Below are 27,012 nucleotides of genomic sequence, written 5' to 3' on the forward strand. Positions count from 1 at the left end.
TATAGAGATTAGGGAGTGGGAGCAGTGAAAACCTTTCACTGGGCATGCAACAGTTGAACTAACTCTTGACAAATTAGGAGAAAAGTTCCTAGACAGTAGATAGAGAATAAAGCTAATGTCATGTTCATAAAGGGTAACGTTTTTGAAAATAATTATAGTGTTGGCAGATAAGGAAGATGTAAATTTGCTAGTTGATGTTTTTAGACTTTAAAAAAATCATATACCAGTTACAAATTTTAGCTAAAATACCGTAATTATTAGATTTGTTTCTTAGAAATATAACTTTGGCAGGAGTAAACTAGTTTTTATTAGAGTAAACTTTGGGGGTGTGAGGAGAATCTGAACCTTGCAACCATCCAAGCTGGTCAGGAGACTGTTGAAATATTATAGATGTGTGAATGGAAATGTAAAGGCGAAATTGTCAGGAACTGGCGCCCCATTAAGTAAGAACATTAAGGACAAGAAATACATTTTCACTAATTTAAATAGTGAAATTAATAAAATTTAGGGTAGACATACTGGATCTGGAAGCAATTGTCTTATGAGTTTCACATTTTATGAAATAAGAAAAAAATTAATACAGAATGATGAAAGAGGTGGATGTTTGATTGAATGCCATGTCTTTAGTTTATATTCATGCTAAATTAAGAGCTGTGCATTTAAGAGGAAATAGCGTATAGGCATCCATATTAAAATAAAATGTTATCTGTATGAATGATGTGTCTTCATTAGGAAACCATTCAAGGTATCCATCCCACAGTGCATGGGTCCTTTTGCTTTATATAATTTCCACTCTTTGACATTGTATCTTAGTGTTATGGTTTAATTGACACACATTTTCAGCATTGGCCGTCACTCTTTTTTTGTTCACTGTGATATCCACAGTGCCTTGAATAGTGTCTGCAACAATCACAGGCCAACCTGTGGATGCCACTGACTTGATGGATGCACGAGCAAATGATTTCTTTATAGGCTTGTATTTGGTTGAATGAATTACTTGTGGTTTTCAATGCACATTAGTGAAGAGTCAAATGATGTCTGTTGATTGAAAAGTAGTACACCTGAAGCAGCGTAACATTGTGAAAGAATTGTGGACTAGGAAGTTAGAGGAGCCTCACATCTAATTTTCAATTTATACCATCTGAGTTTCTTCATCTGAATATGACAATAAAATGGGCCACTTTATAGAGTTGTTGGAAGTATTACAAAATAACATACAAAGCAGGTCGCACAATACTTTTTACTCGTTAAATCCTTATTTTTATGTATGTAACTTAGCTAAACGGCTTGTCTATGTGTGGCATGAATGGTCAGAGACTAGCTTGGCCCTTTTTATAAAAAACTTATACTTCACCTCAAAAATGAAGCAGCGTATTTATGTTAAATAATTTAGTTAAATCAGAGGCTGTCTTTCAGTATCATTTTTGCTTTTCTTTGGTATTAATAAAAATTGTGTATCTTTGTACATTTTTGGAAGTAAAAGGAAGGCATGGAACAGAAATGTATCAGGAATATTTAAAATACATTTTGCTAATCAAAAATAAACAGTGTATAAGCAGGGAAAACTAATAACTGATTTCAAGTAAATTATGAGAAAACATAAAACTCATTTGGGTAAAAATACTCAGCTCTAGAAAACGGTGCATGTAAATAAAGGATAATAGCATTTGAAAAAATACGAAACACAATTTGTTCTTATTGTACATCTTCCTTCTATTCACAAGGAAAAAAATGATAAGATTGATTGCAATCAAGATTGTCTTGTGAGACTGAAAAAGAGAAAAGAAGTTCTGGTACTTACTGATGTATGTTCACATTTTGATGGGGAAATTATTTTATTTTTGTTTTATAGATTTACTTGCGATTCTTGGATTATGAGATGCAGAATTCAAATGAATGCAAGAGAAATTTTGTGGCTGTATATGATGGAAGCAGTTCCGTGGAGGATTTGAAAGCTAAGTTCTGTAGCACTGTGGCCAATGATGTCATGCTACGCACAGGTCTTGGGGTGATCCGCATGTGGGCAGATGAGGGCAGTCGAAACAGCCGATTTCAGATGCTCTTCACATCCTTTCAAGAACGTAAGATTCTCTGCACTTGACTGTTTGTCCTTCTTATATGCCACATAATGCCAGTTTCACAAGCTGTTAATTGTGTTTTCTTCACACGGTTTGAACACAGCAGGTTATTCTCTAATACATTGTTTAAACCAGTAAGATTCCCTTTTCTCATTTTGATCCATTGATGGGAGAGAGTTACGTATTACATTTTGCTTAGTTATTTCAACATATGCATCATAGCCTTAAGATAGTTCACACTATTCAGTTGGGAAATGATGAATTTTGTTTGTCTTTGGTTTAGCTCTTAGGAAGCATATGGAACTGATGCAGCAGCTTCTGATGAAGTTTGGGTTTAAATCTTAAAAAAAACCTGCATAAAAATATTTGGTAGGTTCTTTTTAGTAAGCTTCTCTTATAGTCCCATTCATTTCAAGTAGGTTTGTGACTTCAGAGTTCCAATTAAAGTAGGTACGGAGAGAGAATCGCTTTGGTGGACAGTAAATAGGAAAAGTTTCCGAAAATATTTAAAACAGCACAATCGGTGATATCCAGAGTCAAGTGCAAATCACAGAAATTTTAGAAAATTATATTCTAATAAATAATGAGTCATATTAACAGATATATTTTGAATATTTGTTAGAAACCCTGAATATTTCACGTGTTACAAATGTATGCAAATAAAAAAGAATTCTGAGAAATTTAGCTTTAGGAAATAAGTGCCTTGTGACATGAACACACACTTTGAAGAGAAACATTCATGTAGCCAACAAACATATAAAAATGTTCAACATCACTAATTATTAGAGAAATCCAAGTCAAAACCACAGTGAGAAACCATCTCACACCAGTCAGAATACCTGTTGGTGAAAGTCAAACAATAACAGATGCTGGTGAGGTTGAGGGAAAAGGGGGAACACTTATGTACTGCAGGTGGGAATGTAAACTAGTTCAGCCACTACGGAAAGCAGTTTGGCAAATTTTCAGAGAACTTAAAACAGAATCATCATTTGACCCAACAATCCCAAAACTGAGTATAAATTGTTCTGCCATAAAGACATATGCATGCATGTGTTCATCACAGCACTGTTCCCAAATTATTCCCATAGCAAAGGAATGGAATGAACTGAGATGCCGATCCATGTTAGGCTGCACAAAGAAAATGTGGTACATATTTACTGTGCAATACTATGTAGACATAGAAAAAAAATGATACCATGTACTTTTCAGCAACATGGATGGATCTGGAGGCCATTGTCCTTAGCAGTCTAATATAGTAACAGAAAATTAAATACCACATGTTCTCACCTATAAATAAGAGGTAAACATTGAGTACATATGGACACAAAGAAGGGAACAACAGGCTCCAGAACCTACTTGAGTGTGGAGGTTGGGAAAAGGGTCAGGATCATAGTATCTCTGTTGGGTACTATGCTTATTACATGGATGATGAAATGATTTTTAGACCAAAGTCCCATGACACACATTTTACCTATGTAATAAATCTGCACACGTACCCCTGAACCTGAAGTAAAAGTTAAAAAAAAAACTTAAATGAAAAGAAGTAAGTACCTTGCATTTCACAACTATTTGTTTTTTAGTTATTAGAAAACACAGTACACTATTTTTGAAATTTCAAAAATTTCTCTTATTTTCAGCAGCAGAGCAGCCAATGCTATTTTAAATTCATAAATGTTAAATGTGTTAGACAGTTATTTTATATAATAAATAAATAGTTTTGGCTTTAAATTCCCTCTTAATTACCTAGTTGGGGAATTTTAGGACACCAGAAATGCTGAATATCACTCAGTCTTTCTAAATCTTGACACCATCTTCCAGTGTGTCAAATATCTCTCTCAGCTTTATGCTGGATTTAAACAGTATGCTGCTATGTCTTTGGTTCAGTGGTTGATTAAAATGTTAGATGTATTGCATTCTTATCTCAGCAAAATATTTGAACAAAATGTTTTCATTGTATTGACAAGCATATGAAACTCAGGCTACAAGACAACACTTTTGGTTGTCAATTACTCTACCAACTTCAGTGAATTACTCCTTCAGTGAGGGTGTCTCAGGGTTCTGTACTTACTCAGTATTCTTATCAATCTTGGGTAATAACATACTGAGAGCTCATATGTAATTTAAATGACAAAACTATGGAAGGGAAAGCTAATTTATTAAATGATATAGTCAAGACTTCTAAAAAATAACAAAAATCTGCAATTTTTATCAAAAGTATACCATAAAATATAATAGAGATATATGAAAATAATTATATTTCAAAAATCCATAGCATAGAGGAACCTCTGACTCCTAGGACTTTCCTGTGGTCTTATTTCAAACTCAATGTGAGTCAATACTTTATGACTGACAAAATAATCTTAAATGTTATTCGCCTATATTAAAGTTAGTAGAGTAACAATGCAGAAAAGATTTTAGCCTCATGGGAAGCTGCACCAATCAAAATGCAAAAGGCACAGTCTGTTTTTTCCTGACTGTTATTAACGAGGAGATTGATCACCTAGAGGAGGTTGACAAAGATTTAATGCCAAATATGAAGAAATGCTTACTTTAGGATTTGTTGTTGTTGTTCAAAATGTGATAACTACCTCAGACCTATGTCTCATGGGTCTCAAAGATGAGATTTATGTTTAAAAGTTATAGGGAAACTTTTGAGTGCAGTTTAGGGAGGAAATGTTTATCTTATGAGTTGTGATATTCAAAATTTGAATAGATGCCTATGAAGGATATGAAATATGGATAGATGGGTGATTGGATCTCAAAATGGATTATGACCTGGCATGAACGGTATAGGAGAAACATCTATGTAAGATAGGTGAAAAGACTGGCTAACATCAAAGATCCCTTTCAACTGTTAAAATGGATTAAGTTCTATGAGCCTTTAAAAATCTGCATAGATAAGAAATGGTGAACTGTATATGTGGTGCATATGTTATTATAAATATGTCTATTTGAGATGATTAAAAATAGAGTTTCAATGCATGTGATGAAATTATCTCTGGAAGTCATTGAAGTGGGTTGACTTTTCAATGAGTAATCCAAAAGACACAGGGTGTTCTTCCTGCAGCGGCACCCAACCCACTATGTTCTTGCACACTGGACAAATGATCACACTCTTCAAATGATGAGTATTACAACGACATTCTCTGTGATCATCTCATAAATTTGAGTAAGTTTCCACTGAAACAGGTTTATCCTTGATGTCATGTTACCTTCTATGTTGGTCTGAATGGTTGTGTGACACCCCTTCAAAATTTCATATTTAAAAATTCTGTTGCCAAGATGAGGCTATAAGGAGGTGGGGCATTCGAGAGGTGATTAGCTCATAAGGAGAGCTCTCATCATAGGCATTAGTCCTCTAATAATAAAGACGGCCAGAGAGCAGCTTTGCCCTTTACAGGTGAGAACACAGCTAGAAAGTTTCATCCATGAACCAGGAGATGGGCCCTAACCAGACACCAAATCTGCCAGCACCTTGATCTTGGACTTCTAAAATCTAGAACTGGGAGAAATAAAATCCTGTTTTTTATAAGCCCCTAATTTATTGTAGTTTGCCATAGTAACTCAAACAGACTAAGATGTTGCCAGTGTGTATTTGTTATAATATTTTACTTTTACTGCATTGGCTAAAATTGTACAGAATTCTACCATTATTTATACCTAATATCAAAGTCATCCTGTGATGAAGTATGTGGGTGTAGACTGTATTCACTGAAATGAAAGTATTCCGGATAAGAGATGAAGACTTCAAAACAATAGAAAGTGGACTTCAATCAGTGCTACTGCTTGGAAATGGGTGGATGAGAATCATTTTAAGAGGAAGCACAGAGACTTTGTTTAGGGAGTTTCAAGTTCCTCAGATGGTATTGTCTTATTCAAATATTAGTGGCTGAGAGAGAATTTTGACTTACATTTTTGTTCCAGCAGATGATTTTGGTACTTGTAGATGGTGATAGTTACACAAATTCTTTATGTATATTTTATATATGGCTAATATATACAATTACATTAATGGAATGTATATTAGCATACATATAACCTAATATATAATTATACATCTAACACGTAACTATGTATGTCTAGCATATAATTATGTACATCCAATATATGTTTAATGTATATATGTGTGTGTGTATACACACACACACACACACATATATATATATATATAAAATTACAGGTATTATCTAATGTTTACTCCACTCACACACACACATGCAGTAAAGGTTAGAGATATAAAATCAGTGATCAACCTTGGTCTTACTCAAGTAATAAAAAACTACCTGGATATTTTTCCCGGTGCCTACGCACAATTATAATAGTATCCTCAGTTCAGTGGTGAAATGCTTAGCGCATGCCAGGGCCTGAATGTTTATGTCCCTTCACAACTAAGAGTTTGGAATTTTTAATGTTGTTTACAAGCCATTGGTCTACGGTATTTTGTTCTAGCAGCCTAAGTGGACATAGACAGAAAATTCGCCCTGATATGTGGGGGTGCTGCTATAACAAATACTTCAAAATATGTGGCAATGGCTTTGGAACTGAGTAATGAGGAGAGGCTGGGAGAGCTTTTGGGTGCATGATAGAAAACATTTATGTTGTTACGAACAGATCATTAAGGATGATCCTGTTCTAGGCTCAATAGGAGAGGAGGAGACTCTTGTTAGAGGATACCTAAGTTATTTTGAACAGAATGCTTATAGAACTATAAATAGTAAGGGTCATTTTGATGATCTGTCAAATGGAAATGAGGAATATGTTTTTAGACAATAGAGTAAAGGTCATCCTTGTTATAAACTGGCAAAAAATGTGGCAGATTTGTGTGTGTGCTCTTGTGTTTTGTGGAAGGTTTTTACTTGTGAGGGATGAAATTGGATATTTTGCTGAGAAAATATCTAGGCAAAATATCGAAAGAACGTTTGGCTCCTGACTGCCTGTCATAGAATCAAAAAAGAAGTAAAATATTTAGAGATGGAATTATTAATCAAAATCGAAGCAGGAATTAAAGATTTGGACTTTTCTCAGGCTATTCGTATTGTAAAGAATGAGAAAACATGCTTACAAGAAAACACCAAAGGTATGACCAGGGAGGCATCTGATGAGTGTGGACTGGCCATCTCGGTGGAAGTCAGGACCTGCTGCTGAAGACAGTGGAAAGATGACGCTGAAGGCATGTTAGAGATCACTGCGGCTACCTCTCAGCTCGGGTCCAGAATGCCAGAGTCTAAGGGGACCAGAATGAGTTGAGGGAGAGCAACCACTGTCCAGCACCACCTCGTGTCTCAGGCTTTTCCCCCTGTAGTTTCTGGCAGCAGTCTTCCTCACTGCGTCAAGTGGAGCATGCACACTTTGATCAACAAGGCTGTGGCATAGCTGCCTTCACGTAGATTTCAAAGGATACTTGGAACCCAGGCAGAGAGCCCCCCACTAACAATGCCAAACAGAATCATGGGGTGTGGACACCCCCGAGGTCAAGACCTTTAGAGCCAAGGACATGTCACTCCAGCCTATGAAGACTGTGGCTGTTCCCAGAAAAGCAGTTGGGTAGAACTCTACCCCAGTGTGTTTAAAGGATAGAGAACTAAGATAAAATTTTTCTTCTCCTCCCCTCCCCGCACAACCTACCCCTTTCTCCTCCCCTCTTCCTCCTCCTTCCCTTCTTCTTCTTCTTCCTCCTCCTCCTCTTCTTCTCTTTCTCCTCCTCCTTCTCCTCCTCCTTCCCCTCCCCCTTACTTCTTCTCCCCCTTTCTCCTCCTCTTCCTCTTGGTGGAGTTTCATTCTTGTTGCCCAGGCTGGAGTGCAGTGATGCTCACTGCAACCTCCCTCTCCCAGGTTCAAGCAATTCTCCTGTCTCAGCCTCTCAAGTAGCTGAGATTACTGGTATGCATCATTATACCCAGCTAACATTTTTGTATTTAGTAGAGACGGGGTTTCACCATGTTGGTCAGGCTGATCTCGAACTCTTGACCTCAGGTGATCTACCTGCCTTGACCTTGGGATTAAAGGCATGAGCCTCTGCTCCTGGCCCAGAAAATTTTTCTTGAACCTCAAGGTTTTGTGCTTGCTGGGGACCTGCTACTTCTTTCTGATGTCTCCCTTCTGGACTGGGACATCACTGTCCTATGCCTGTCTCATCGTTTATTTTGGAAGGATCATAACACATTTTAATTCACAGATTTACAGCTTAAGAGCAGTTTGCCTCAGAATGTATCTAGAGCCTCACTCATGTCTGCTTTAGATGAGATTTTGGATTTAGATTTTTAATTTGACACTGAAACAAGTTAAGACTTTTAGGGCTATTGGGATAAAGTGAATATATTTTGCATGTGAGAAGGTCATGGATTTTGGGGAACAGGATAGAATGCTACGGTCTGAAGGTTATGCCACCTCAAAATATATATGGTGAGATCTGCACCTACCCAAGATGGTGACATTAGGAGGTTAGACCTTTGTGAAGTGATTACATCATGGAGCAGAGCCCTCATAAGTGAGGCCCGAGGGAAACCCTTCACCTCTTCTGCCATGTGAGATTCTAAGATAGTTGTCTATGAAGAATCAAACCCTCCCAGCTTCCACATCTGCTGATGCCACTTAATCGTAAACTCCCCAGTCTCCAAAACCGTGAAAAGTAAGTTTCTGGTTGTTCATAAGCTGCTCCCTTTATGGCATTTTTTTTTTTTTTATTGAGACTGAGTTTCACTCTTGTTGCCCAGGCTTCAGTGCAATGATGCAATCTCAGCTCACTGCAACCTCCACCTCCCGGGTTCAAGCGATTCTCCTGCCTCAGTCTCCCAGGTAGCTGGGATTATAGGCATACGTCACCACACCCGGCTAATTTTGTGTTTTTAGTAGAGACAGGGTCTCTCCATGTTGGTCAGGCTGGTGTTGAACTCCCGACCTCAGGTGATCCGCCCACCTCAGCCTCCCAGAGTTCTGGCATTACAGGTATGAGCCACCGTGCCTGGACTATGGCATTTTTATAGCAGCACAAATGAACTAAGAGCAAGCTGTGGTTTGGTTTCTTTGTCCTGACCAAAACTCCTGTTGAAATTTGACCCCCAGTGTGGTGGTGTTGAGAGGTGTGGCCTCGTGGGATGTATTAAGGTGATAGGGACAAATACCTAATGGCTTGATGTTGTTCTGGTAATGAGTGAGTTCCCACTCTCAAAAGACTGAATTTATCTGCTCAGGAGTGGATTAGTTCCTACAAGTATGGGTTATAACAGAGCCAGGACATCCTGAAGTTTTTCAGCTCCTGTTTGCACATGGCCACTTCCCCTTGGAAATTCTTCACTTTGTTGCAACACAGCATGAAATCTCTGACCCAAAGCTGGGGTCATGCCCTTGAACTTTTCAGCATGTAGAACTCTGAGCTAAATAGATCTTTTAAAAAAATAATTTACACAAGTATGCCTTTATAGCAACACAAATTGAAACAAAAAAGAACATATTTGATAATATCCTATATCTGTCAAATCTTCTTGTGCTTGGACCATAGGATATTTTTAGGGGTTAGAAGAGAGTTTAGAGATCATCTATTTCAATTTTTCACATTTTCTGAATTCAAACAGAAAAAAAAAAGGTTCATTGAAGTTAATTGACTTTTTCCGCACATACTCAACCCCATAGTTAATGATTTGTTAACAGAAATGAGGCAAGAATTAAAGACCTGACTCCCAATCTCATGATTTGTCTTTTGAATATCTTTGCTACTTTTGAGGCACTTCTGAGACGGACCTCGAATTTTCTAAAGAGGATGATGATGATAATGATTATTAAAATAGGTAACAGTTATTCTCACATGTCAGCATTGTTTTAAGTGATTACAGACTGAATTTTAACTCTTCTGTCCTCTCGACTGCATACTGTGCTTTCACACCATAATCATATAGCATGCCGTGTTCACATGGCTCTCAAGTATTAGACAAAAGTATGCTATAATGAGGGGTTTCTATTCTGAAACATGCTAATTTTGGGACTAATGGATTCCAATATGAATATATTAATATATTTTTAGCCATCGTATTTTTACATTTGTATCTGAATAAATTACAGGAAAAGGAAATAATGAGTGTATAAAGGAGGTGTGAAGTTCTTACTAAAAAATTCATCAAACTGTTAACTTACAAGTGCACATTAGAAGAATTTTACAAAACGTGCTAAATGTCAATATTTCTAACAAAATGTGTCTAAAACTAGTAATGGGGAGAACAAAAGGGCACTGACAAGGGTAAGTATTTGCTTGCAACTAGGCTTGAGACGCACCAGCTCTGCAGCTCACTCCCGTAGGTATACTAGTGCTGCATCGACTGACTCTGCTAACTCTTCACCTCTGCCTCTTTCAGTTTTGCCAAAGGTTGCTGCCCTGATTTATGGCATCACAAGGCTGTTGGCTGCCCAGCTAAGCTTTTTTTTTTTTTTTTTGCTTCAGAAAAATCATATACAGACTTTATCCTGTAAAGCAATTTTGAAACCCAGAGACAAGTCAAAAAAAAAATCAATACTATCACCAAAGGAGAACTCTCTTCTTGACTAGCCTTAGTAATACTCAAAATGGCACTTTGCACTTGAATCACACAAAATGTTTCGTCCACTCTTAAAGAGTTTATCCCATGGAGAAGAGCACATACATGAGTAATCAAAAAAGAAGACAAAACATTTAACTATTATCGTTAGCTTATATTCTTTAAGAAAGAGGATTTGTTTAACATTTAAACATTTTTTGAGGCTTAACAGTAAAGATAATTAATCAGTAATTAATTTAGTTTCATAGATGAAGAAGCTACAAATATCAAGAAACATATTTGCAGATAAAGAATTCATCTAATTTAGATATGCCATACAATGGATAATTCTTACATGGATTATTGAAAGTGTGCTGTATTTTGGTTTATGGACTCAATTTAAGATTTCTTATATTATTACAGCTTTATACTTTGGCATCCTTTTTAAAAAGTCATTGACCCTAAAGAATCACTAATATTAAATAAATGATTATATTTAAAATACTTTTAATTTTGAATACACTTACAGTTAAAAATTTATAACTAATTATGATAGAACTGTCCAATATGAAAAAAATAGAGACCTTAGTGGAATATGCTCATTCAAGTAAATTACCTGCTAAGTTTTCTGAGTCAATCTTACTCTGTGTTTGGAATATGAATTTGCAGTAGCTGGAATGGATGAATGAGTAGTACCTAGTTTTGACTTCTGAAGTTCCACATTTAGCTGTTCTTCTGCTCTTCTTTACAACTTTTGCACCATAAAATATGAATCACTTAGTATTTGATTGAAGAATAGCATATTTCTGTTAAAAACAGACATATAAAGTAGAATAGGTGGAAAAATAAATTGTCTACTTTATGGTTGTACGGAAATTGTTTACAATAATTTGCTAAAATGTGCTAACACATTTAGTTTTGTGTTAACTCGTTACAAAAGATTAGTAAGTCTAAGCTATAGATTTATTTATAATAAAGAAATATACATACAGTAACATTTAAGTTCCAATAACTGAGTTGAAATATTCTGTGGAAGGAAGATTCTGAGATGAACTGAGACATTCTCCCCTTGTATTAGTCCGTTCTCATGCTGCTGTGAAGAAATACCCAAGACTGGTTCATCAGTAAAGAAAAGAGGTTAAATTGACTCACAGTTCCACATGGCTAGGGAGGCCTTAGGAAACTTATTATCATGGCAGAAGGCATCACTTCACAGGGCAGCAGGAGAGAGAATGCATGCCAGCAGGCTAAATGGGAGACGCCTATAAAACCATCAGATCTCCTGAGAACTCTCTATCACAAGAACAGCATGGGGGAAACTGACCCCATGATTCATTTACCTCCACCTGGTCCTGCCCTTGACATGTGGGGATTATTATAATTCAAAACGAGATTTGGGTGGGGACACAGAGCATATGTAGAAGGCATATAGAATCCCCTCCCCTTGAGACAGTCATAACCTGTGAATAGTCTGGGATATCATTTGATAATTAACTTACATTTTTTTCTGTGAAAAGTTATTTTGCAGATGTATATAAAGGCTTTAATGAATTGACTTTGATTTAATCAAAAGAAGGGAGATTTTCTTAGGATGACCCGACCTAATCAGTTGAACTCTCTAAAATTGAAGAGCTTGAGAGTAAAACACTTAAGCTTCCTTGGACAGCTGGTTAGTAGAAATCTGGATTTGGGGAACTACAGGTGATGACTCAGATGCAAGTGAGGAGGAATATGTTATTTGGAACTGAGAGAGGGGGAAATCCCTGTTTCGTAGTGGCAGAAAGACTAGCAAAATTGTGTTCCGCGGGGATGTGGCAAGCAGAATTTGAAAGTTACAAATATAGGCTATGTAGCTAAGTAAATTACTGAGCTAAATATTAAAGGTGTAGACAAATTTCCTCAGCAGAAATACTGTCAACTTGGACAGGAAGACACAGAAAGAGTACCCAGTGAAGTAGTCGGAATGCCAAAATTCTAATAGCATGATCAGTCTGATAAAACTACGTGTGTGTGCATCTGTATATATGTGTATGTGTGTGTTTGTATATATGTGTGTGTGTATATACATATATATAATATACACATTGATTGACACTAAAAGTTGAGTAACCACTAGCCTAATGTGTGTGTGTGCGTGTGTGTATGTGTGTGTGTGTGTGTGTGTGTGTGTGTGTGTATATATATATATATATATATATATATATATGCCACCTTTCATGAGAAAGAAAGGCTGTCTCAGAGAGCAGAACCAAGGGCAACAGAGTAATCAAGAAAAATTTGACTTTACCCTGATGGATTTCCAAACTATTATGGATTTATTACTCCTATTTATTCTCCATTCTTCCTTTTTTGAACTGGAATCCTACGCCTGTTCCACCACTGTATTGGAGCCAGATGGCTTGTCTCTAGTTTCATGAACCCACACATGGAGAGAAACTGTACCCCCAGGATCTGCACAAGATTTAGATGATTCAAACAAGGAGGCTCTCGAGTGTGAACCGATGAGATTTAGATGAGATTTGAACTTTATGTCATAGAGTCATGGGGTGATATTCGTGGGATTCTTATAATCACAGTCCCTAATCAGTTGACTTTGAGTTAATCAGAAAGGAACCTATCCTAGTGGGTCTGACCTAATTAACTGAAGATCTAATGGTTAGGGATGAAAGAAATCAGATTTTTAACTGTAGTGAACACTCCTGCTGGCCATAAAGAAGCAGCCTGCTGTATTATACAGAGGACTATGTGGCAGGGAATGTTGAGCAATCTTTAAAGCTGAGAATGTCCTCAGATTGCCAGCCAGCAAGAAAGCGGGGACCTCAGTTCTATCTCAGCATTCTGAAATACTCCAACAACCTGAACAAACTTGGAAGAGGCCTCCACATTTTTCATGAGAACCCAATCCAGACAGTCTTCTTGATTTTAGCCTTCAGAGACTCTAAGGGAAGAATCCAATTGAGCCCTGCCTGGACTTCTGGTATACAGAAAGGTGAGATAATGAAAAGGTATTGATTTAAGCTGTAGGTAAATTTGTGATAATTTGTGACTCAGCAATAGAAAATAATACATGGCATTCCTATTGCAATGATATGGGATTTTTTTAATGTAATGGATGATCTAAATCTCAATTTCAACATATTACTTAAAAGCATTTATTAACATGCTGCTTTTTATTAATATACTACTAGTCCTGTTTTTGGTAGTTCAGGAGATGTGGCAAAAATACCATAATTGTAGGAAACAAATACACTTCTGCATCAGACTGAGGCTAAAAGTTGAGTAACCACTAGCCTAATCATCAGCTACTTTTCATTTTGATACATGTTTACATTCCTCCTTTTATTCTTTTATTTCTTCACTAAACTTTTAAGCCCCAGGCATGGATGGCTCAAAGATGAATATATGATGGCTGCTTCTCTTAAGACACCGCACTTTCACACTAACTCAGATTCAACCCAAGTGTGTGACTCACTTCAGATGTTCATTTATATCTGGTATTCTGTGCCACACTCCCACCACATACTTCCTCATTTATTTTAGTAAATTACCCACGGAAGGTTGTACTCTAAGAAGCTTAATTCTCTGTGTGTGTAGTTTTCTCTGCAGTGTTTGTTTATGTTAGCTGGGTCTTTGCTCTTCTGACACAGTGATTGATTTTATTTCACTATTCAGTTTTATTATCTTTTCCTGTCTAGAACAAGATACAGCCTGCCATCTGCCTCTTGTTCAGACAATTTGCATTCTATCTTGGATAATGCAAATTCCTAATTTTGTAATAACTAAGCAAAATTGTCATATAATCTCAGTAACAAAATTTAATGGATCCTAAGGGAAAAATTTGTAGATTATAACTCAATAACTCTATGAGATTATGCACCAAAATATCTTCAGAATAATCAACTTACTTTAATCTTTTTCAAGTTCTTTCAGATTTAAATGGAAGATGACTTTCAAAAACTTTGTTAGTTATGGAAAAATAAATTAACATGTTTTCCAATTTAGAGTTATTTTAAAGAATCAAAGAGAAGAGGGAGTAAAAAATGTAAATCTTCTCACTAAATAATTCACAACACTGTTTAATTTTTCCTCTAGACTAAGCAAGGCCAAACACAGTTTACAAGTTTGGCATAAACACTAAGATTAAAAGACATTTTATTCACTATGTATTTCATCCCAAAAGAAAACGTTATGTGTCAGAGAAAGTAGTGTTATCAATCATACATTGCCCAAGTGTAAATTGAAGCCCTACTATACATCTTATGCCAGCTTGTTGTGAGTCGATGTGTCTTAAAAAGATTAAGAGCACTTTAATAATGTAGGAAATATTTACTTATGTATATCATTTAGCAGCATAAATACCAGATGATAGAGATTTAAATACAAACAATACGCAAAATATGCTGAGAAAACTGCTGAACGTGTGTTCATATATTGGCAGATCTTCTTAAAATATGCATAAAGTACACTATGGATAAGGAAAAATATCACCATATTCAAATACATATAAATGTCAAATATATATTAACATATAAAATCATAATCAAAATAAATATGGCAAAGTGGACCCAGAGAATAATTGGTAAGATAAACAACAGGAAATAGGTACATATTTGTATCTTATAAAAAGTAATGATTAAATTCAAAAATAAGAAAGACAAGCATTCTAATAAAAAATGGGGCCAAATATGTATAATTAACTAATAAGAACAGCATAAATGGTCCTGTATACATAAGAAGCAAACATTTAAACATATTAGTCAACAAAGATATAAATTCAAAATTTAAGGAGACACCATTATCACCTATGAAAATGCTAAAAATATGAAATAATGTTGGAGATGGAATGTTGAAATAAAAGCATATGCACTGCTTATAGGAAACAAAATTTTCCTGAAGGACAGTTTAGCAGTATATATCAAAATTCCAATGTAGGAAACAAAGATAGATTATCACCTTTTAATCAGAAATATTAACTTCTAGAAATATATACTGATCTGCATCCATATTTGTAAGCATGGAAAATGCTTATGTAGACTGGTTAAATGGTTCTGGGAATGTACATATACTTTTTATTGAGATGATGTGGTAGATTGATACTGACATTGGACTATGTTAACAAACAAGATGTTAGAAGCAAGTAGCAAACAAAACAATTGTACATCACATAAATACTCTTGTAACTATATAGGATAAACATTTACTATATGTCATCTATTATATATGTAATACATATATGTAAACGACAAAGATTAAGATATTAATAGTTATATTTGGGTGATGATATTTTTTGCCTGTGTTTTCTGATTTTTCTACAAAGCAAGAAATTTTTTTACAAAGCAAGAAATAGGACTTTCTGAAAAGATTTATTAAGTCTAGGAAAACAAGAGTGTATACATTATTTTCTATGTTAGGATAATTGACTAATCTACAATTTCACAAAAGAACTCATCAGTAGGATTTTAATATGCCAAGTGTTGAGGATTCCACATTGCCATATACTGACATGTTGTTTTCAGTCTAAATAATAACTCTGTTCTGCAATAGAATCTCTCCACTGTTTATCTTCCGAGACACACCCAACTGACAACTGACTTACTGCCTGACAGATCCTGACGGTAAGCCTGCATTTTTGCCATGTCTTAGAATACCAAATGTAGTATTGGCCTTTCTCTCCCCTTGATATGAGTGTGTACACCCTTGAATTCACTTTAGTAACTTAAAGACACAGATAATTTGTAACATGTAGCCTTGGATTCCTTCAGTGACTGATGATGACGCGAGTTGTCAGGGTGCTCTGGCTGGAAACCGCCACTCTCCATCAGTGGCTTCATCTTCGCTCTTCTCATCACTGCCGTCTCCTGTCCCTGGTTGATGTGCTGTACAGGGATGACCCCTTTTGCCTGAGAAGTCTCATGCTTAATCTAGACAGGCATATTAGTTTCTCACTGCTGCTGGAACAAATGAGCATACATTTAGTAGCATCCAAAAACACAACTTTACTACCTCACACTTCTGGAGGTCAGATGCCTAAAACAGGTTTCACTGGGCTGAGACCAGGTTGTCAGCAAGGATGGTGTCCCATAAGAGGCTCCAGTGGAGAGTGCATTTCCTTTCTTTTCCAGTTTCTAGAGCAGTATTTCTTGGCTCATAGACCTTCTCTTCCGTCACAGCCTCCAGTGTAGCATCTTCATGTGCCTTTATGCTTCGCTGTCACACCACCTCTGTTCCTTCGGTCTCTACGTCTCTTCACTTGCTACTGCCTTGGGCTCAACTGGATAATCCAAATAATTCTTCATTTGGAAATCCTTAATCACATCCACGAAGTCCCTTTTTCCATATAAAGTAACATTCACAGGATGTGAGATTAAGATGTGGACAATTTGGAGAGCCATTATTTATTTCATCACAATAGAATTGGTATTTCTAGGTTGGTTTTGCTTGTCTTTATTAAGCTGATGCGTTCTTTGTCTGAAAATTTAAAAAGCAATGATTACACCTTTGAAGGCCAAAGGTGTACAGTGTCAATTGATAAAGGTATATTTTCACACAAGTCTGCCTTCACACCTTGCTGTTAAATAAGTACTGTTTTATATAAAGAATTTAGTTTTAAATTAAATATTTTATTAGTATAGAGAACATAAAAGAAGTTCATGTGTCCTAAAGATAAAAATATAACTTTGGGCAAGTATAGATGTGTTTGAAATTTTAAAATAAAAGACAAACCGTTTTAGACACAAAATCACAAATCAGCCACTTAAAAAATTGTTTTACTTTTGAAAAAGATCCAAATAGGCCAGGCGCGGTGGCTCACGCCTGTAATCCCAGCACTTTGGGAGGCCGAGGCAGGTGGATCACGAGGTCAAGAGATCGAGACCATCCTGGTCAACATGGTGAAACTCCGTCTCTACTAAATATACAAAAAATTAGCTGGGCATGGTGGCGCGTGCCTGTAATCCCAGCTACTCAGGAGGCTGAGGCAGGAGAATTGCCTGAACCCAGGAGGCGGAGGTTGCAGTGAGCCGAGATCGCGCCATTGCACTCCAGCCTGGGTAACAAGAGCGAAACTCCGTCTCAAAAAAAAAAAAAAAAAAAAAAAGAAAAAAGAAAAAGAAAAAGATCCAAATGGAATTACAGTGTGTGAGAACACATGTTCAGTGTCAGTCACTTCTGCCACTTTCTCACTTGTGATGCCTGGACTTGAATCCTCAATTTCCTTTCTGTAAAACACAGAAAACATTACAGGGCAGCAGAAAGTTTTAAATATATGTCTGGAACATAGTAAATGGTCAGCAGAAGGTGGCTAGTATCGTATCTGTTAGTGAGATAACAACATACTGAAGCTTTGATAGTTAACACTTTCAAATACAATGAGGGCATTAAGCAAAGGAAAATGAAATAAAGTTGGATTATCTGTCTAAAGACTTCCCTCCCTCCCTCCCTCCCTCTTCCCTCTCTCCCTCCCTCCTTCCCTCTTCCTTCTCTCCCTCCCTCCCTCCTTCCCTCTCTCCCTCCCTCCCTCTTCCCTCCTTCTCTCCCTCCCTCTTCCCTCTCTCCCTTCATGCCCTGCTTCCTTCCTCCCTTCCTCTTGCCTCCCTTCCTTCCTTTCTGTTTCCTTTTAAAGCTTTTGATTGAGTTCGAATGTACAATAAAGAAAACAGCTGTCTAAAGTATCATAACATTTGAAATGAATTATTAATGGACTTTTATTACTGACTTGGTTACTTAACTCAAATCATTGAAAAAGTATTGTGTACAGACATGGAGTTTGATGAAATACCTAAAATTCAAAGTAGATTTTTTAAGTAATTTGACTAAAACAAGTATCTTAAATAATTTTGCTTCTTTGCTTATTCATTGAGTTACTGAGAAAATATTGCAGAATTTTCATTGAACCAACTAGAAGAATTTTTTTTTTTTTTTTTTTTTTTTTTTTTTTTTTTTTTAATAAAGTGAGTGGGTCTACAAGGAATCACTTGGACAAGAATAAAGGCAGGAAATTTCCTGTAATTTTTAGTAGAATCCTTGGGAATAATCTATATTAATCTCTCTGAGTCTAGCTTTACAATTACTGTAGTTTATGTCTGTCCCTGAAAATATACAATGTATGTTTGTTATATGGAAACATAAAATTATTATTTTTAATTGATAGCCTTTGAACTAGCAGATGCTTAAACTTGAGGTCACGGTGATGTTTTTAGCCTTGGCCCTAATCTTTGTTTACTGCAGGTCCCCTTTTTGGGACTTGGCATGTTCAATGAGAGCAAGTATTGCACCTTTATAAAAGAATAGTGTGTCTAAACTAGCCAACTGCTGCAGACATGTACATATCATGAAAACCAACTCTGGCCCATATGTCCTGGGCCTAATAGTAACCAGCATGTAGCCTCTTAAGAAATTTAATATCCTCCTTATTATAACTGTAATTACTAATTATACACATTGAAGAAATCATTGTGGGGCAGAATCAAGGTAGACATAATGGAGGTATAAAAATATATAATAATTTCTTGGGATGATAAAATAATGGATGAATTATGATGTGGTTCACCTCATATAAAAGGAAAGAAAGAGTTTTTATATATGGAATGTAGGTTTTCCATGAAGAAGTGTTTCTTAATATAATAGCTTTCAGACAGTAAGAATATGCAATTTTAGCACAAAGATTGGGGAGGAATCTAATAAATATGTGTGAGATCAAATTGAAATTGCAGAATTTCTTGTATAAAAAACATTAATATATACACAACTTATGTGATAATACTGGATATTTTCAAACTGTGACTTATATTGGAACAGAGAGTTTTGAAAACAGATATTGATTTTTCAAAACAACTATGAAGATGATAAAGGATATGAAGTGAAGATACACAAATCTATTTCTGGCCTCAAGACTGGTCAGCATTTTTCAAATAAAATGTCATGTCCTCTAATTGCATAGCCTATGGGCCATTTTAAGTTTCAGTGTGATGACAAGGGAAATTTTTCTATTTGTTTTGGAAAAAAATTGTTCTGTGGGAAGTTCTGATGGCCAAATATGTTTCAAATATATATATTATATATATATATATGTATTTTTACATTTCTCTTTGTGTAATTCGAATACCACAATTAAAAATGATTATTAGTAGCAAGATATATATATGGTGATTATATATATATATATAAAGAAAAAACTATATATATGGAAAATGATTATCACCATATATATAATATATATAATACATATAATATATATAATATGTGGTGATAATCATTTTCATATATATAATTTTTTTTCTTTTTTTTTCCTGAGATGGAGTCTCACTCTGGTGCCTAGGCTGGAGTGCAGTGGCACAATCTTGGCTGACTGTAACCTCCACCTCCTGAGTTCAGGCAGTTCTCCTACCTCAGCTTCCTGAGTAGCTGAGATTACAGATATGCACTGCTGCCCCCGGCCAGTTTTTGTATTTTTAGTAGAGATGGGGTCTTACCATGTTGACCACGCTGTTATCAAACTTCTGACCTCAAATGATCCACCCACCTGGATCTCCTGAAGTGCCGGCATTACAGGTGTGAACCACTGTGCTTAGCCAAACTATATATGTTTAATCACATTTTAGAAGTTTTTAAAAATTTCCATCTTTAGTTGACTACCCATAATTGATATCTCTAATGTCTTATTTTCTTTCAAATTTATTTTTAAAGTTTTGCTGTTTTTTTAAAAATTTAAATCATTGTCAGACATTAATGAGAAGACATTTAATATCCATTGTGTTGCTTAAAGAATTTTTATTCTGGCTGGGCGCTGTGGCTCATGCCTGTAATGCCAGCACTTTGGGAGGCCGAGGCGGGTGGATCATGAGGTCAGAAGTTCAAGATCAGCCCAGCCAAGATGGTGAAACCCTGTCTCTATTAAAAATACAAAAATTAGCTGGGTGCGGTGACAGATGCCTGTAATCCCAGCTATTTGGGAGGCTGAGGCAGGAGAATCACTTGAACTCGGGCAGCAGAGGTTGCAGTGAGCTGAGATTGTGCCACTGCACTCCAGCCTGGGCAACAGAGTAAGAATCCGTCTCAAAAAAAAAAAAGAAGAATTTTTATTCTGATGTGTGGTCTGTCACCAGATATTTAGGAAGCATCTACAAAGCGGTACATCTGGTTGCCAGACTTTCTTATAAGAGGAAGTAATAAGGCACAGGTAAGTTAACGCAAAGAGATTAGCCCAAGCCCTAGTAAGTATTATGAGAAAATCAATGTGAGTCGTGTGGTGGGAAGGATGAGGGCGTGGTGACCTGGTAATGGTGGGTGACATCTGAGGTTAGGAAGAATTTTATAAATGTTTAGAGTGAGCAGAGCCTCTGAGAATATAAATCACTTACTGTGTACAAAGGGGTACAAAGAGCTTGGAAATTAACATTATTGGAAAGTGTTTTGGGGTATCTTAAAGTGAAATGTGGCCTGATTTACACCTTGGAATGACCAAGGTCCCCGTGGTTTCTGTGTCCCAGAACTCCATGTAAGATTGCTGTGAGTGAGCTGTGGCCTGGCCCAGTCACAGCAGTGGAGACCTGACCAAGTGGCGTTGAGATGGAGCCACTCAAGTGATGGTCACTGGCTCAAGAGTATCGGGGAAGAAAGGACCCAAGCATAGTGCTGAGCCTTTAGCCTGAATACCTGAAGGGATGGCCGTGCCCTTTGTCATTGCCAGGAAGGTGTGGGAGGTGGGAATTAAAGGGGAACACGTGGATAAGAGGAGTAGGGTGGTAATCATTTTCCTTAAGCCCATCGGCGATACTCCATTTGGGATAGTAATTACAGTTCCAAATGGAGATGATAAGTAGGAATTTCAATGTTCAGAGTAAGTCTGGATCTCACATAGGAGTCAGAGCTGTGGGTGTAAGTCCCCTCGTTAGCGTGGGCTCTGTCTGATGAAAATAGCCCAGAGAGAGGACAGAGGAAATAAGGGACCTGTGACAGCCTCAGGGGTCTTGGCTACAGGGGTCTGTAGACACTTGCATAGGGGCCTGAGAAGGCAGGAGGGAAATCACCTCAGTTACCTGAACAGATAAGAATTAGTAATGAATAAAAGCAAATATGCTAGAGTTCGCTCTTCAGTGTGAATCCATGACCTAACTATATAATGTTGATACGTGTCACATTTACATGTTCATGTAAGTGTTAAGCTTTGTTTCTAGCCCTCACCAAACAGAGTAATGGATTCTAGACCGTCCTGAATGTCAGAAAGTTTTAATTTATAAAAGTAAGTTTTTAAATCTTCCAGGCTGATAAAAGTGGAGCCCATGAAATAAAGAAGATGTAAATGTCCTCTGATACAGTGGTTCTGTGCTCCCACTAAATCTCACCTGAATTTCAGTAATCCCCACTTGTCAGGGGCTGGACCAGGTGGAGATAATTGAATCATGGGGGCAGTTTCCTCCCAAGCTGTTCTCATGATAGTGAGTTCTCATGAGATCTGATGAATTTATAAGGGGTTTTCTCCTTCGCTGATTGTCACTTCTCTCACCTGCCAACATGTAAGAATGCCTGTGTTGCCTTCCACCATGAAGGCACTGTAAGTTTCCTGAGGCCTCCCTAGACATGTGGAACTGTGAACCAATTAAACCTCTTTTCTTTATGAATTACCAGTCTTGGGTATTTCTTCACAGCATCCTGAAAACGGATTAATACATACTCGAAGCTGTTTCTTCCCCCAGCAGCTTCTCCTATGGGCATTCCCATTCAAATTAAAGATCAGGGAATGATGAAGAATAAAAAAAGAGCAGAAGTAGAAGACCACAGGTGTGACTGTGACTGTGTGGCTGTGGTGTGTGTATGAATGTGTTTGAATGTGTGAGTATGTGTGAGTGTGTGGTATATGAGTGTGTGTGACTCTCAGCACGGAGCTGGGTAAGCCTTAGACAAAGCTGAAAATTAGAGTTAAAAGAATTTGAGGAAAACAAGAAGGAAGAATGTGTGAAGAGAACAAGATGAGCAGACTGGGGAGGGCAGTTGAAGAGAACCAGACTGGAAGTCCAAGGAACATGTGTTCCAGTGATATAATGAGTCTTTAGGAGAGTATGATCAAGTATCACTTCTTTTTCCAATTTTTCATGATGCAATATGATGACTCATTTGACTTTGAACAAATTACCAATGATTTATTAATAAATCGTGGATAGTTGAACTATCAGTGTCTCAGAAATAAATCTGCCAGTTTTTATTTCAATTTTGTTTTAACATTTCCTGAATAGTATTTAGTGGATTTCTGGATTTCAAAAAGGAAAAAAAAAGGAAATAAATAATCCTAATAGAATAAACTTAGTGGCTTCAACATTAAAGTAGCTGTTATGAATTAAAAACCTTTAAGTTACAGAATTGAAACAGTGTATATCCACATGAGATAAACACTAAAATCAAAGGTATATCTCTGACTAGGCCTTTCACCTTAAAAAATGTGTTCTATAGTTCTTTCTTAAATAAATCATGTAAAACTTGCTTTGTTTTGAGTGTTGTTGCTTTCGTCTTCTCTTACATGATTCAATTATGTAAGAGATTTGTTGTCCCCTGCTAAATAATTTGTTTATTTAAAGAATTGGTAATGTATAGGTTTAGGTGTTACTGCAGGTGCTTTCATGGTTTATTTTAGCCATCCCCGTGAGGGATTAAAACGCTGTTTCACTGAAGTAAGCGCGCCACCTTGCGGTAACAATGGGAACAGATGAGGATTTAAAACACGATAGAGTAATGAAGCAATATAGCAGATGTTATGTAAAACTATTTTCCTGAGTTAAAAATCTGAAAGTGAAAATTGACTTTTTCTGGATGAACATCTGGTATTTTTTCATGAAAACTTACGAGTTTTTCCTTAATTATAAAACTGTGTTTTTTGTGTATGTTCTTAATGTATGTGTGTGTGTGTATACACACACACACACACACACACATAAAAGTATATATGAAAAATTTCTCCAAAAAAGGGAAATATAGTTTCAGTAAATCCTAGAAATAATCATTGCCAACATTTTGGCTTTTGCGTTTCTGAAAAATTACCCATAAGTGCTTTGGTATGTGAGTTTTCATACATTAAAAAAGGTGTATTCTTATTTTTTACCCAACTTTACATGTTAATAATCTCCCATCCCATTCTGTGTTCTCTTAAGAATTAAGAATTCTATCACTATAATGATTGCTGGACACTGATGAAACACTTCACAAAGTTAAATTTTTTTTAAATTTTGTTTTCATTTTACCTATTAAGTGACAAACAATTAAGATTGGAAGTATTTGGATTAAACAAAGTTAAGCCGATATATTTTGCCTCATGACATCTCTGAATCTTTCAGTGAGTACAAGGCCCTGAGAATCACTGAAAGTAACATACCATATTTCTCAGTCTTGAGGGTCTTCTCCTCAGCAAAATATTATACTAAATTTTATGTTTCCAAAGAATTTATTATTAAATATTTGAATAAATGTTAACGAGATAATTTATATTGAAATTTTAAAATTAGAATTAATGCACCCATAGATAACATCAAAATCAGGATATATCTAACAATATGAAAATTTTGTTACTAAAATTATAAGATGACATTGTCACTTTTATCCAAGTCTCAGTCCTATAAAATCATTAACATGTCTGCAAAAACATTTATTTTAGAATGGAACCAAAAGGCCAAGAGCTATTCTGTTCTACATATGGCCTGGCTTGGTTTTCCAAGATGGGATCTGAATGTCTGTCTTTACAGCTGGATGTTAGAAAATACCTGTTATCCTGACGGTCTCATTAAACTGTTACATACTCAAATGTCTTACACAGTTCAACCTTCCTCCTCTTAAGTAGTACAAACACATTCAGATATGCTTTTGCTATTTTATTTAATATGCATAATTTCTGTTTTCTGCTTTTCTTTTAAAATTGGATTATAATTATATTTTACACTAAACATGGTGTAGCAAAGGCATATATTCTCATATAAGACAACTAGGAGGTCTTCGTTTCAGAAAAGTCTCCGATGTGACTTTGAAATATGCATTCTGATGTAGTGTTAACAATGCGAATGACTTCACTTTACAAACCAAAAATTTAATATCAATTAAGTCACTTTTATATCATCTTAACATTGTAAGTGTTTGTTTCACTTGCTTTTGTTTTGGTAATTACGGTAGTAATTCAAGAACAGATAGCATTCATGTGTCATACACCATATGATAGTGTCTGTTAGGATTTTTAAAGCTTTATCACATTTAATTCTTACAATTTTATGTAATAGTTATAATTATCCCCATTATATAGATATAGACAGAAACTGGAAAAGGTAGTGAATTTGCTCAAGATCATGTAACTCACGTTTGAAAATCAGACATACTGACTCCACAGCCTCTGCACAATACTCTCCTAAAACGGATTGCAATTCCATCTTGTAATGTTTGCAACCAGGCCGCTGACACTATACTGCATTCCATGCATAATTAAATTGCTTGGGTAAGTATTATCTTTATCCCCATTATGCAGATGTGGTAACTGAGTAGCTGACAGGTTAATCAGCTCAAGGGCAAAGAGCATGAAAGAGGCAACCGTGGGATTTGGAGACTTGGTGGCCAGGCTGCAAGGGACTTAATCACTGCCCTCTGCTCTCTCTTATAAACCTGCTTTTGCTCATGGAGGAACAATCTGCCCTTAAGGAGTACCATTCCTGACAGCCCAAATCACAGCTCAGCCCTCTGTCCTGTTGGCAGGACTCTTCAGTCCCAGACTGATGTGTCTGGAGAAGTACTCTGTCAGCTTTGTTTAACCTACAGTCTATTGCATAGCCAAAAATGAACGCTTTGCACAAATGCATATGTATTGGTGTATGCGGGAGGAGGAAACAGTGAAGAAAGTTTCATTTTGAAGTGTTGTAGTGTCTACTTTCTGTGTGAGTGCTTTAAATCCAGAGCAATTTTATGCTTATACATATGACATGATTTTGGCTGACTAGAATATTTTACTTCATAAACATAAGTCAGTTTCCATCTTTGGATTGTTAGATCTGGATGATAAAATGGTGATGTCAATAAACCCAATAAAGTGAAATCACATTAGTTGGAGGATCTCATGTCTAAATGCACTTTCAAATAGTCAAAAAGCAATGGCAAATTGTTTCATCTATGTTCTTAGTGTTTTGACATCAATATGAAGCTCTATTTGCTATTCTGATAGAAACAAGTATAAAGTTGCGTGTTCACTCTTGTGGCCCTGGAAACTGTGTGAGGTACTTGCCATTTGTAGTGTGACTTCTTTGGCTGCCACTTTATAATAAATAAACCTTGAGTTTCCTTTAGATCACTAGAAAATAAGGCAGTTGGTCCATAAGAGAGAATAACTTTAATGATGAACGTTGAGTCTCATACATAGAATAAGTCTTCTGTAAATTGGTTGTGGAATATGTGCTTTGTCAGAAATAGTAAAAGAAAAAGACCTGGTACTGAGGTTTAGTTTCTGAGAATACATGCTGCCCATAATCACTCCGTGCTACACTGGAAGACCGCGGCCTTGAAGGTTAGTTATCCACCAATAAACACAGTTATTAGAGTCTTCCGCTCTCTGGAATACTGAGGTATGTGGCCCAGTCAGAGTTAACCTTTTGGTAAGTAATATTAATCAATTTAAAATACCTATTGAATATTTACTACAAGCCGAGTAAGCCTAAGCCATTATGAGAAGTTAAACATAAACTTTCTTTTCTTTAAATAAAAAAAGCATGGTCACAAGCCTCGAACAAATGTATACAAAAAAGATAAACATATACTGTTAAAAATCACACGTGAAATGGGATTTAAGGAACGGCTAAGTTTTCTGGCAGGTTGGAGTAATATTTTAAGACTGTATGAATAATAGAGTTTTGATGTGATTTGGTTGGCAGAACTGAGAAGGGGTATCTGGGGCCAGTAGAAGGAGGGAGTGGTGTGTGGACATGGTGCTGGAGATGTCAGGAGTGTGCTGGGAGCAATGGGCTACAGGTGTTGGCGCACTGAGTGCATGTGAGTCTTTGAAAGAGCAATAAAAACATAGGCTTGATTTGGTCTGCAGGCAGTGCCATTGTAGCTCTTAGCCAGAAGAGAATTGAGAATCTTTAATGTATGATGGCATATATGAGAGAAATATTCAGACAAACAATATAAAGGAAATTCAGAACCCAATATAATGCTAAATTTTGGATGTCTATAAAACAAAATTTATTTTTGTCCAATGTAGGCAAAATTTTACACATTGCTACTTTTTTTTTTTTTTTTTTTTTTTTGAGACAGGATCTTACTCTGTCACCCAGGCTGGGGTGCAGTGGCACAATTTCTTGCTCCCTGCAACCTCCACCTCCCAGGTTCAAGCGATTCTCTTGCCTCAGCCTCCCGAGTAGCTGGAATTACAGGTGTGCGCCACCATGCCTGACTAATTTTTATATTTTTAGTAG

General features: G+C 36.4%; 1 protein-coding gene across 8 annotated transcripts in view; it reads left to right on the plus strand.

The window, feature by feature from the left end:
• NETO1 (neuropilin and tolloid like 1) overlaps nucleotides 1-27,012 on the plus strand; it is a 118,593-nt gene that overhangs the window by 77,328 nt on the left and 14,253 nt on the right. For 6 of the 8 annotated variants that reach the window (XR_010343604.1, XR_002479023.2, XM_021673537.2 and 3 more), the window contains exon 7: nucleotides 1,853-2,081. Coding sequence is in view for 6 of the 8 variants with exons in the window: in XM_021673537.2 (XP_021529212.1) it covers nucleotides 1,853-2,081 (229 nt within the window). In the remaining 2 variants the exon portion in view is untranslated. Of the gene's footprint in view, nucleotides 1-1,852; nucleotides 2,082-5,145; nucleotides 5,215-27,012 lie in introns of those variants that run through there. The other 2 variants (XM_021673538.2, XM_064379023.1) reach the window with 2 other exon arrangements.

The sequence above is a fragment of the Aotus nancymaae genome, unplaced genomic scaffold, assembly GCF_030222135.1.
Source record: "Aotus nancymaae isolate 86718 unplaced genomic scaffold, 86718_ANA_hifiasm-v0.15.2.pri h1tg000020l, whole genome shotgun sequence".
NCBI lineage: Eukaryota > Metazoa > Chordata > Mammalia > Primates > Aotidae > Aotus > Aotus nancymaae.